This window comes from Fulmarus glacialis, unplaced genomic scaffold (genome assembly GCF_000690835.1).
Source record: "Fulmarus glacialis isolate BGI_N327 unplaced genomic scaffold, ASM69083v1 scaffold13016, whole genome shotgun sequence".
NCBI lineage: Eukaryota > Metazoa > Chordata > Aves > Procellariiformes > Procellariidae > Fulmarus > Fulmarus glacialis.
In genome coordinates, this window is record NW_009218817.1 from 1 (window position 1) to 13,256 (window position 13,256).

The following is a 13,256-nucleotide window of genomic DNA, read 5'->3' on the forward strand; positions in this document are numbered from 1 at the left end:
CTCCCCCATCCCACCTTGGGTGATTGAGAGAGTGGCTGTGTGGGGCTTAGTTGCCGTCTGGGGTTAAACCATGACACTTAGCTTTTGGCTAGTGATAATCCCCAGCTTCTCTGGCAAAGGCTTCCTGTATAGTTCTACATGAAAGGCCTTGATCAATTAAATCTACTAGTTTTGTATATATCAGAAATTCCTATTTATTCTCTGTGAGACAGTTTGCTCAGCACGGTTTAGTTTTAGCAAGGCAGTGCTGTATCGCAGGCACATCTTTCAGTTGACTCCATGTTTTAAGCCTTTGTTGAAAAGCATTGCACACTTGAGAGCACCAAATAATAGGCCTGTAGGTAATGTGGTGTTGGTGCCCCCGCCCCCTGAAGTGTACCTCATAAAACTGTAGGAAGAGGGAAACCTTGTGCTGGTTTGAAATGTCCTTTCCCAGGCCTTCTAAAAAAAATTAGAATTTCTGTATCTCTGCCTTCACACCCTTAATGAGGCAGAGTTAGACAAGGCAGGACTTGTTTACTTGAGATGTTGGTCATGTTTGAATTGTGTTGCATCCCTCCCATCCCTCCACAGACTGCTGTACTGTTGAAGCGAGGTGTGGGGTGGGAATCTCAGGAGAAAACTACTGGGAGGCCTTTAAATGTTTCGGGGAACAGGGGCAAATGTCTAGGAGACACAAAGAACCTGCAAGAGCCACAAATATCAGTGAAGTGCATGCATGTGGATACTTTTTTTTTTAATCTTTATTCTTTTTACATAGGAAAATAAAATTGTGATTAGGCAGTAACGAAACAAAACACTTGCAGAGCTGGCGCAGGAGAAAGGGACCGCCATCCTGCATGCCGAGCAGACGCGCAAGACAAGCTGCACGGTGGAGCCTGTTGCCTCCGGCCTGCCTGTGGCTGCAGGAGCAGAAGAGGAGCTCTCATTTAAGCACCAAGAAGTACGTCGTCCAGCCGGCGAGCAGCAGAGCCCCGACCAGCACAGTGTAGCTGAACAGCACGAAGGCCAGCAGCTCCTTTAGCACCTTGAGGAAGTGGACGGCGAAGGAGTCGGGCATGGTTCTCCCCGGCGCTGCAGCAGGTAGGGTCTCTGGGGCTGGCTGCTGCCGTGCTCCTCCCCGGTCTGTAAGCAAAGGGACAGGCTGAGTCTTTCCGAGCAAGGAGACTGCAGAGCTGACGGGGTGGCTGCGCTGTGGGGAGAAATGGCTGTGTTCAGGAGGGTTAATGGCCACCTGTCCTTCTAAGAAGGTTGTTAGTGTCAGGTTGGGCTTGTGTGTACTTGTTCAGAGTCCTGTATAGGGTTGCTGAGCTGTGCAGTGTTGAAAAAGAGTTTGGGATCTGATCAAAGTCTCCAAATCAGGACTGGTAACTAAGCAAATTAACACACAGGCAGTGGATGGTGCTGTGTCGGTAAGGGCTAGAGGCCCTTACAGAATCCAGCTGGCTTCTGGTATCTTTCCCCCTATCAATGGCTGTGCATCCAGGAAGCTTCAAGTTCAGAGCAGTCGCTGATGGTGCATTACCAACAGTGTGTTCTGATCAAAGTGGTCAATTCCTCCAAGGAAGCCACCATTAATATTTAATGATATAATTGCATCTAATGGAGATACTGGCACAAACTGAACCTTTTGTTTAAGAACAACGAAAACTGGGGCTTAAATACAAGTTTGCGCAGGCAAATATTTATATCTCGCGTTAAAAATAACCTTTAAATGGGAGACACAGGATAAGATGCTTTAGAATTCATCTTCTAGCTGTATTTTAAAGTCATACTTACACATCACTTCTTTAGAAGTGATTGCTCATTTGTTAGTTTAATATAAAATCTGAACTCTTTCACAAAAGTTGTTGGCTTCTTAGACTTAAAGCTGTGAAGACCCATCTAAAAAATTCTACCGTCTCTCCAATTTACATGTTCTTTTTAATTTTGAACGTAACTCTGCCTGATCAAAAATATCCACGCTCTTGGTCAAGCACATAAGGGGAATTTAAAACCAGATTTAAGATAAAGCTAACCTAAAAGGATTGTTTCTCTTCTAAACAGTCTAAAGCCAGCCAAAGTAAACTGAATTCCTGTCCTGCCACTTAGAATGTTTTTTAAAGAGCTCTTGTGATAAAGAGTTCACTTTTTTGATTAAAAGAAATTCACTTTTTTGGTCTTAGTCATTTCATTCTAAGCTCAGGCACATGTATACATTATAGTAGCTATTGCATTTTAAAAGCAGCCATCATTTCCCAGTTGTTCAAAGCATTAAAGTTTTCTATTTATAGGCTTTACATGATTTCTGGTTATCTAAAAATATATTGATAAAGAAATAAACTGCTTACCCAGGTAGATGATGGGCTCTGCTTCGTAAAGTTCCTATTTCTCTCTAGTTTTGTTCTGCAGCTGTCCCTTGAATTTCTGGCTTCTAAACGGTTTGTGCTGTTGTTTGATCCCCTTCTGATCTGCTCGTCTGGGAGCCGGGAGTAATGAGGTTGTGTTTGCAGCCCACACGAGGACTAATGCACTAGGTGTGGTCAGGACCAGTTATTATATGACATAGCGCCTTTGCGCTCTGTGCAGCACGGCGGTACAGAGCTCGCCAAACAGCTCCCCTTCCCCAGCGTGCTTTTGTCCACGGTAGTTTGTGAGTTTAAGCACCACGGCTTAGTGTTACCAGGTCAAAACCTGCATTTGTTTAAATGTGGGAGTTTTCCTCTAATGGTGTGTTGTGTCATCTTACGCTTTTTATTCTGCAGTTATGTGGAAGGCTGTTGTGCCTCTGGCTCCATTCTCTGAGAGCCCTGTGCATCTGTGGGCCACTTGGGGAGGAGGATGCTCACTCACAACTGGGGATCGTCCCAGACCAGCAGCACATTACATTACTGTGCGGGCTGAGTCGGGCTCTTTTATGAGAAGAGGGTGAGCACTGAAGACAGCCTAATCGCTGCACTGTCACTAGTTCACTGCTCTAGCTTCACCCTTGCACACCCGAGAAGTCATCCCTACCTTTTAGAGAGCGAGCGCTACAACTCTTTTTGAAGCAAGGGGGGGAGGAGGGAGGTAAGCTATATGTTTATTTTTAGCAAAACTGCTTTCCAATAATGATATATGAAAAGTGAAAGTCTTTTGGGGTGGAGGTTGGGTAATGTTTGGTTTTTTTTTTGCTTGTAAACAAGGCAAATGCAGATAGCAGAGAGAAGGAAGAGTATGTACTGCAAATCAAATCTCTTATTTAAAAAGATATTATGATGTAGAAAATGGCCCCTTAATTTAATTAGGCTCTCTTGTTATCAAATTATTACCCACATGGTCAGCAAGGCCTTAGACAGAAGAAGAACATAATCAAGCTGCTCAGGAAGCCTGTTAAGTAGTAATTGTTCCTCCAGAGAATCGATCAATGTCAAGATGGCTTTTATTTTTTGCTGTTGATGTTGAATAGTTCCAGGAAGAGACTTTGTCTAGGTTGAGTGTCCACATGGCTCTAGCTTGGTGGTGGTGCAGGCTACAGTCTGCAAAAAAATATGCAGCAGTGTTGCTGGTAAATTAAAGTTTACCAAGTGTCTGGTATAACTATTGTTGAAATAAGTTTTGCCTCTAGTATTACTAACACACACATCTGCTGGTCCGAGTGAAAAATTAAGCAAGCTGTTGGATTGGCGCTTTGCGTGGTTTCCTTTGTTCACTTGTGGTGTAGCTTTTACATGTCATGGCCTTAGTCCACAAACTAAGCCCGTGCTATTCATTTCCTTGCGATTAGTTCAATTTTTAAGGTTTAAAAAAAAAAAAAAATCTGGAAAGTGTGATAGTACAAACACTGTCAAGGCAAAGCCAAGGCAGCTCTCTAAGGATTGCACTGAATCACGTTGTTTCTTGGTTTGTTTTTTTTTTCTGCACAGTAATGTCTAATGTTTGAGTCAAAGCTACTTCAATTTTCTTTTTAAATACTGTGAAACTACCTACTTCACAGTGGAACTGTAGAAATAATGCAGAACAAGGCAATTGACGTTTGCTCCTTGCATCATTGTCAAAGTTGCAACATGTTTTGTTTCTGTAAGACAAGGCTGCAAGTTGCCTACCCACCTGAAGGAAAAAGTCTTAAATGATTAAAAATACATTTTTCTTTAAAAGTCAAGAAATCCAATAGATGTTTCTGATGTAGTATGCTAAGTGGCAGAACAGAATGTAATTAGTGCAGAAGCTTAAAGAAAAAACATGCAGATGTTAGAAAAATAGTTTCAACTTAAGTAATTCATTTATCCTGGGGAAGGGGGAGAAGGATACAACTACCACAGTGCAGGGTTTTATTTTATTTATTTTTGTATTCCAGAGAGAGCGTGTGAGCAAACACTTTCAAAAAAAAAGATCAAATACACTTTTTTAATTTTATGCTAATAAGCAAACGAGTTAAACAGACAGAGGGTCTCTGAAGGGGCCGATTTGGCAGAACTAATCTTACAAAACAAAACAACAGACCGAAATCCACGGCGTAACTGGAAAAACTTGGAAAAAATGAAGGGTTTTTTGGGACATATTGTGCATTATGCAGGATAACTAAGAGCAGAAATGTTTAAGAGAGTGATTTAAGGTGTGGGTGGTATGGTTTTTTTTTTTTTAGTTGTTTTTTTAACTATTTAAGAGTGAAATGCAGTGTGAAACAAGAGTCTTCAGTGGTTCCTGTTGAAGCATGTGAGCGAATATAGTGACAGTGACCAGGAGAAAGGGCTGAGGCGCAGCAGCACAAGCTCTGGCAGTGCTCAGCTGCACAGGAATAAGCAACAGCCCTGGTCTGCCTTCCCAGCCTCTAGCAATTAGCAAGGCTGAGTCTTCCGGAACTAGAAGCTGCCTCTTGCACACGTTGGCTCAGCAGCACCAAGGGCCCAGCCACCAAGATCATGGAAAATTCCATTTTATAATTTTGAGCCCTACAACAGCTTGTGGCAGCAAGTACCGCAATTTATAAACTGAACGGGGGGTGTGTGTGAAAAAAAAGTGTCTGTTTTAAGTCCGCTGTTTACTGGGTCACTGACGTAGCTATTTTTGGCCTGAGTCCCATGTGGGGCGTATCTGTGTGTGCCTTCAAACATAAGCTCTTGGCACACTGATGTCATTCATACCCTGGAGTAGCCTTCCAGAATCAGGTGGGTGTATGCAGGACAAACAAGCCACCTCACACTGATCCCTTCAGAGGGCGATTGGAGTAAAAGGCTCAAGCATCTCTGTTGTAATTTGGGTGCTAGCTGGTTGTATTTGTAGTCAGTGCTGTTGACATGCGTGTGGATAGTTCAAGGTTTAGCTGTTGCTGCAGGAAACCCAACGAATGCCTTGGCCAAAGCTTGCAGGGCCGTGGACTTGAGTGTGGCCTACAGGCAACTAGCCCTAACAGACACGTTACAGTACAGCGCAGGTCTTGCAGGTGCATTATTCTGGATGCCCAAGAGCCATGAAGTTTCTAAACCTATGCAGTAAAAAAGTTACCCTGCTTCCCTTTTACAGCAGTTCTTTTTCCATTGTACAATCTGCTTCCAATGATGGGAGAAGATTTAGCTACTGTGGCCTGGCCCTTGCTGCTGCCTCTTGATGTGAACGTGCTGAAGCTGGGAGAAGCACAAGTTCCTTGGCTTTCGTCAGGAAGATGAGAGCAGGAAACCCCTCACATACTGAACCCTGGGTACAGCAGAGGTGCAGCCCAGTACAGATCTCTGACGGAAACAGATCCAGCGCACTGATGGAATATATCAGGCACCAAAGACAGACTGGGAATACGGGTATGGGTGTGAAATCAGGAACAGAAAACATCCTGCCTCCTCAGTAGTAATCACATCCCCTATTCAAACCAAACTGAAAGAAAAAAAAAAAGCAGCAATTTGCCAAGTAGGACCAGGGCAAATTCCCGCTCCCCCAGCACTTGTTTGCTGATTCAGACCACAAGCAGGGATCTCTCTTTCTCCCATTGTTTATTTTATTGTTAGTGCCTTTCAGCACTGCTTGTCTACCAGGAAGTTCCACAAACAGCAGGAACACAAGTGCAGAGAGGGATGAGGGTAACTGCATCATGAGCTGGTCTCAGGAGAGCTTCTTTCACTGCGTGCTTCTCTGACATTCAAGCAGCCATGCTGGAAGACCAGAAGCTGATGGGCCTGTGTCGCACAGGGCCTCTCACTTTTACTGTCTCTTGCCACAGACCCTAGAAAGGGGCAGGCTCCAGTTTTTCCATCAAGGATTTGATCCAGCTTGTTCCATTGATCAGTTTTGTAGTGGCAATGACGTACTCTGTGCCTCCATCTTCCATCTGGGACAGAAATCTCAGTGCAGCTATTTCTGCGTATGTCACACCTCCCAGGAAGAACACCAGAGTGACTCGGTTCTCACCGTGCTGACCTGTGTATTCAGAGAAATTTACAGGTTGTCTTAGTTTTATTTTTACGTCTCCTATCCATCAACTGTCAGTCAAACTCAAAATGACCTAAAACTGAAATAAATATAGCAGCTGAATTAGAGGAGAAACCTATTGGGTGGAATACCAGACTGGGGCCCAAAACGCAGACTCTGCTCCCAGCTCTGGAGTCTCTGTACAGGATGTGTTTCCGCCTGCCCAGGCTTAATACTAGGAGAGTGATTCTGGCCTTCTTTGTAAAGTAATGTTACTTGTTAAAATCACAGTGTAAGGTTAGGGTTTATTTTAGTACTCTGATGAGAAGGTAAACAAATGCACAACTCTATAGCATTTTCAGTGCACATGGTGCTGTGCATTAATAGCAGGCTAAATATGTGGCTGGACGTTTTAAAGAGGCCAGAAAGCTATCTGTCAAAAATGGGTTAGGTAGATCTAATACTGCAGGTGGGACGGGGAGATGAGATAGATGCCTGGACTCTGCCAGCCCTGATTTCAGTTTGCCTTATTCCAGCCTAACAGAGATGCATCTCCCTTTAAAAAATGGGAAAACAAATTAAAACTTACGCTTTTTCTGAAGGCCAGTAGGTAACTGTTGCCTCTCCTCAAAATGGGGACCCGGCAGCATCTTTAAAACCTCCTCTATGCTCCGCCACCCTGGCCGAGCCAGTAGCTGTGCCAGACGTACGCTCAGCGGAGCGTAGCCACTGTAGACGTAGGAGATATCGTTGGGGTTCTGCAGGAGAGAGCAGAGTGTGAGTGGCAAGTGAGTGCTACTTCATGCTGAAAAATTGCACCACAGAAATAATAAAAAAAAAAAAATTATGAGGGTTTCCCTGCTGCACATAATCCTGTATTGTTAGATGTAATGTTCACTGCCAAGGCATCTGTTTACCTGTTCATTAACATCATCCATCCATAAGCGCAGGGTCTTCCTGATCGTTGGATAGTTATTCCTACCACTTGTCTGAGGTTTCAGGAGTCCAGCCTTTTCTAAGTTGTTTAAGGTCAATATATGTTCATAGCCATAAGTCTGCAATATAAAGAATTCACCTTTAATACCATGTCAATAGTTCATGACCAGAGTGTTTAAAAAAAAAAAAAAAGGCAAAGATGTCAGTTTAAAAAAGTTTTTTTGTTTAAGATCTCTCTAGAGTGTATCCCATTTAGAGTATTTAAATCATGATAGCAAAAAGTGCAATGATATAACCCGCTCTTATCAACATGTTACAAAACACAGATAAGCACCTCCTGAGTCATTGCTATCAGCCCAAACAGAAGCCTCTGTGCTCCGTCTGTACACACTGGACATCAACACTACCCGTGTGTAGGATGCGTCTGTCTAGAATGCAAGTGTTGTAGAGCTGAGGCTTTGATGTGGATTTTCTCAGAAATGTATCAATCCAAAAGTTACAGCCCAACCTGGAGAATCTCTCTTTTGTAATGGTCCAGAACCTTCTGCTTCAGTCCGCTATTGCATACAGATTGCAAGCAAACGAGACGTAAGATCTTGATTAATGGATGTTTTTGAGCTATGCAGTCTTCAATATAATTGTTAACCTATTAAAAAAAACCCATAAGCTGTTATTTAAAGAGCTGTGAAAGTGCCCAGAAGGCCTGGAAAGAAAGATCTAGTTTTGCCTAGTATCTCCAAAAGAGCAAGAGAGAGGGTGCAGCTGCTCTCCAGGCAGCTCAAGACCATCTGTAAAACAGTGATCCAGCACTGGTTCCACCTAGCATCTTTCTAAAGCATGTCAATTCCTCAGTCAATAACTAGACTTTGTCTGATGCACTAAAAAAGTTCTGATCAACCATCTTGAATCCTCCTCTGATCCCTCACAGCAGGTAGTGCCCCTGTACAAGCCCCAGCTGTATACACCTGCGTTACAGGCCATGATAGGTAACTGGAGTCCGGCAAAGCACACGGTACAGCACCGCCTCCAAGTACGTTCAGCAATGCATGTCACTTGGAAAAAACTGCAATTGTGCAAGGAGACGCAAGTGACAGCTCACAAACTTGACACTGGAAGGAGACAGACATCATCTAGACCAGATGTTTCCTCTCTCAAAAACCCCAAATGGAAAAAACCCAGGGAAATACGTTGGGGTTTTTTTTGAAGACATGAGAGTCACTAATTGTCATTATCTGCTTACCTTGTCTGTATCTATTCCAGACATGAACTCTTGCTCCACTGTTAAATTATCAAAGAAATCTTCAGATGCTTTGGGAAAAGAATGAAAATCAATACAACAGCAAAACTGACAGCTTATTTTCTACATTTAACATTTCAGCAGAGATGCATTGGATGGAGCAAAGCCAATTTTTGCCAAGCTGAATAATGTCCATCAAGTTGTCTTGCATCTTGCTATATTTAAATTAGTCAGATAGACTATTGAACAAATACTCACTGGTGATGTCTTTGATGAGTTCTGCAATGGAGGTGTGGTTTGCTAGAGAACTTCTTGCTGCCTGCATGTGTGGCAACTGTGAGACAAACTGCTTAATCTCTCCAACGGTTTTTGCGTGGTGTCTTTCCTAAAGAAATCCGTCGCTTAGGTTAGGTCTTGTTCAGAGTAATTTGCCACACACCAACTAGATAATTTTATCATGAAAAGGTTTTTTTACTGTACTCACTGAAACAGCAGATACTGTTAGAGATATGCAACCTTTTAGACAAAATACTTTAAATGCTTAAACTAAAGTCATAGCATTACCTGTAACAGCACTTTGATCATTAGAAGAGGCAGGACATAATGAAACAGGATCATTAGACTGTTTTTTTTCATTATACCAGTGTTGCCAATCACTTTTCTGCACCTTGGTCTGCCTTCAGCCATCACTATCTGCTCCTCAGTTTCCCTACCAGCAAAACTACCTTCTTCATGCAAAGATGAGTTACTTTGCTAGCTGCCAGTAAACATGGAGCTCTAGGAAAATGCAGCCAGAGATGGGGGACGTTTCCCCTCAAAGCAGTAGTGAAAGGTGCTGAGGAACTGGGCTGGCAGGGTCTGCGTCCCTCTCAAGCAGAAGCTCGCCAGTCACTGTACCTGGCTGTAATAACGTCTCCCAGGTTTTGAGCAAGGATCTGATGAAGCACAATGCAGACTTCAGCTCTCAGAGCAGTCGAGAGGTCTGTATTTCATTTGGGCTACTTGCCTCTTGCTGCAACTTGGAATAAAAATAATAATTTGACTCATATGTGAAGGATTTAAATGGGCAAGCGCAGGCAGGAGAGTGATAATGATGAAGCCTGCAACTTAAGAAGTCCTCTGCTGCCAATATGCTGCTGTTTCATTATCACCTATTACTTCTGACAATTTCTTAATTTTTTTTTTTAACAACCGCTATGAATAATCCACCTTTAGCACCTTCAGCACGAATACTGCAGTAATAGACATTTATGAGGAGATGAGGCTGAGCACACAGTATTTTAGTTAAGGTATCATTACCTCGTCTTAAATGTGGCAGAAGTGAAGAGGCAAAGAAAAAAACACGGAAATACAATCAAACAGTGTAACAAGTTCTCTCGAGAATCACCATGAAGTCTGAAAGCAGAGATGTGGGATCTCAGTTTCTTTATGAATCATCAACAGGATGTTTTCAAACAAAACCACAAACACACCCCCCAGCATTCTCCAGCTTTGTCTAAGGTGATGAATTTACAGGTCAAACCTCCTGTAAGACAACAGTCTTTTTCATGTTCCTATTATTTTTTATGCCAGCCATAATACTCTATGAATATACATTCTGGAGTTTTATTTCTTAAAGCCTTTTCTCTGCATCCGCAGGGAATACAAAGGGAAAACAACTGTTCACTTAACAAGTAACAACAGCAACAAAGTGGAATTGATCAGTATGCTAAAACTAACCTTTGACCGCTTGCAGAGGGAAGCAGCACTTCACTGTTCTGCAGACTGAAGAATGCAATTCCTATTATGGGAACTACGGGTTTACACAGCACAAATGTGGTTTAGGCTAGCTCTGAGACAAGCTTTTAACAGTGAGGATAGGAAAAGCCCCAGAACAGAGGTGTGGGGAGAAGAGAGGATCTGCATTACTACAGGATTCTTAAGAGGAGATTTGACCAACACCTACTCAGAACAGTCGAAATGGAGGTGATCTTGTCCAGGACAGGGGAACACACTGGAGGGGCATCTGAGGACTACTTGTTTTTTCTCTGGCTGGGGGATTACTCCATGGCAACAGCTCAAGCTGCCAGTCACAGCCCTGCTGAGTATCTGACAACAAGAATGCCCAAGGGGTGCACGGTCAGATACAGGCCTCACCTCAAAGGCTGCTGAGATGATCTTGGCTTTCTTGCTCAGCACTGACCCCACAGCATTGAAGTTCTTGTCTCGGATTTCAGCATACAGCTCTTCAGCAGAGTTCAGCTGGAGCTTCTTGGGTTCTGTGGGGAGATCTTTCCCACCCTCACCCTGCTTCTTCGGGGCAAACTTTTCAGGAGGGAGTTTCACATAAGCTACCAAATGCAGAGAAATAACCCTTATAAGGACTGGAACTTCACCACCAGAAGTTAAGATAAGCGGGCTGTGGAAATGTGTCCCCTGAGGTGGAAACAGTTCTGAGCAGCAAAGCTAATACAAACACCCAGATGACTCAGTGCCTATGTGTTAATTAAGGAGAGTCTCTCTGTACTCACCCAGGGACCCAGAGACCTATACACACACACATGATCAGAACCCAAGTGCTAGCTACCCTGCTACCAACGTGGTTTGGAGGCAGCCTTCCAGCCACTCTTCAGTACAGCAGGAGGGATTAAAACCCATAAATGCCTCTCTGAAGCTTTTCTTACTACCTCCTCAAGAGCAGGAGAGTGCTCTCAATGGCCTTTCATAAACTGTTCCTTCCCCCGAGTATGACACATGAGCCAGCCAGGCTGGAGGGTGAATGCATACACTAACGTTTTTACTCCCACTCTACATGTTCTGTGTCACTGTGTCTGCACCCAGTCAACATCCAAAATATTCCCATTCAATAACATGCACTGTACCCAACTCCCCTTCCTAGGCACAAAGAGGGCCAGAGCTGATCTTGATGGGTTCTAGCTTGGGACTGAACTATCCCTACACTAAGTTCAGGTGAGCTGCTCCCATGTCACTGTCGTTTAGTGAAGCAGAAATCCACCTGACACACTGCAACCTCCTCCAGCACACCACAGACCTCCCCCTTACCCGGCAGTACTCACTGTTCTGAATTCCATAGATTTCATCTATCAGCCCTTCGTACGTCAGCTGCGTAGCTAACGGTGTCAGCAGATCAACGTTGCGGTCCAGCAACAAGAGGGTATCAAAGACGGGAAATATCGAGTTCTGGCTTCCAGGGAACTCACGCTTCATCCTGATCATCATATTAGCCACGTGCTGAAAATAAATCACGTTGGTCTGGTTATGATGCAGGCCACAACAGACAGATTTGACTTCTAGGCCCTACAAGCACATGCTCATGGAAGTATGGGGTGCAGCCCTGCGTAAAGGAAGAGAATGGCAAGAGGTACAAACGGGCTGACAGATGGGGGCAGGACAAGACCGAAAAAAAGTGCTTCTCTGCTGCTTCCTGCAGCTTAGCAAGACAGTGACTGTGGCCGAAGCACTGGTTCATCTCAAGCCGCTCCCTCATTACAAAAGGTACCAATTAAACCGTAGGTTGATCAGAGAGAAGAAAAAAGGGTAAAGTTATAGGGAGAAATGAAAAACCTAAGGCATGAGCAGTAGCTAACACATTTCCCGCTTTATTCAGCCCTTCTGATAACAACAGAGCGGCTAAGTGTTAAAACTCCACAGAAGGAGGAACTGCTGAAAACACAAAGGCCTATCAGCAAAAAGCATATGAAATCAGATAAATCCTCCTGACAGGAAGACTTACGGAACAGCAAAGATTGTTCTTTTCGCCAGAGATGACAAAGACCTGAATGCCATGATCCTGAAATTCCAATATGACAAGAAGGGTCCGCGGCTGGATTCAAAAAACCCACAGGTGCATTTAACCAAATCCTCCTTAAGGCAGTTCCAAAGAACAAGATGCATTTTTTCAGCAGCAACATTTGCCTTACCCGGGCACACTCGCCCTTCCCAAAAATCTGCGGGATGGTTCCGTAAAGTGCCTGCAGCGTCATCAGCCCCTTTGCCGCATGGTACAGGCTTGTCTGGTCGCTCTCCAGGTAACATTCCTAAACAACAAGAAGGATTCCCGATGGAAGGTGTCGATCCGACACAGCTGCTTCCACAGCAGAATATGGTCCGTGTGAACAGTTCAGAGGAGACACAGGCTGGGGAAAAAACTATGGCTGTTGGCAAATTGTTGGACCTTATCTGCGCTGTCAGTACATCACATCACTTGATCAAACCAGACACCGTAATATTTTTGAACCCCACATGCTACTCCCAGTTTGATGGAGAGGAGTAAGAGAGCCAGAAAGTGACTGCAAAGAGCCTCTCCCTCTCATGAGGCCAATCTGAGAGCACACCACCTCATCGTAGCTGCCGACAAGCTGCTGCAAGCCCTGACGTGTCCTCTGGGCTATGCTTAATAAGGCGGAGATGCCCAAAGAAACTCTCAAACCTTTCTGTCCCCAGACGCAGCATTCTGAGAAAACAGGACACACAGCTGGTATGTGACAGCTGTTAATTCTCAGTGCAGCTTAGTGTGCAGTATTAACCATTGTACATGGCTCTTTGCGTATCAACACAAACTGTGCTGGCTCTTTGTAACGACTAAGTATTTTAAGCCTCATAAATGCTCGATTTGTGACAACAACACCAGCAGTTACAGCTGGAGGAACTGGGGTGCACCTTGGTGTAGTGGTGGTTCCTTCAGCGTTTGGTCAGAAAACACAGAGCAGTTCAGGCTCGGTTCAGC

At 44.1% G+C, this 13,256-nt stretch overlaps 1 protein-coding gene across 1 annotated transcript in view; it reads right to left on the reverse strand.

Moving 5' to 3' along the window:
- Positions 1 to 6,113: 6,113 nt before the first annotated feature.
- The window catches only part of VPS33A (vacuolar protein sorting 33 homolog A (S. cerevisiae)), an 8,186-nt gene continuing 1,043 nt past the window's right edge, over positions 6,114 to 13,256 (reverse strand). The window contains exons 3-11 of the mRNA XM_009580164.1: positions 12,451 to 12,567; positions 11,587 to 11,761; positions 10,667 to 10,860; positions 8,789 to 8,915; positions 8,534 to 8,601; positions 7,802 to 7,939; positions 7,275 to 7,412; positions 6,947 to 7,115; positions 6,114 to 6,366 (exon numbers count right to left, since the gene is read on the reverse strand). Coding sequence (XP_009578459.1) covers positions 6,173 to 6,366; positions 6,947 to 7,115; positions 7,275 to 7,412; positions 7,802 to 7,939; positions 8,534 to 8,601; positions 8,789 to 8,915; positions 10,667 to 10,860; positions 11,587 to 11,761; positions 12,451 to 12,567 — 1,320 coding nt within the window. The 3' untranslated portion in view covers positions 6,114 to 6,172. The remainder of the gene's footprint in view (positions 6,367 to 6,946; positions 7,116 to 7,274; positions 7,413 to 7,801; positions 7,940 to 8,533; positions 8,602 to 8,788; positions 8,916 to 10,666; positions 10,861 to 11,586; positions 11,762 to 12,450; positions 12,568 to 13,256) is intronic.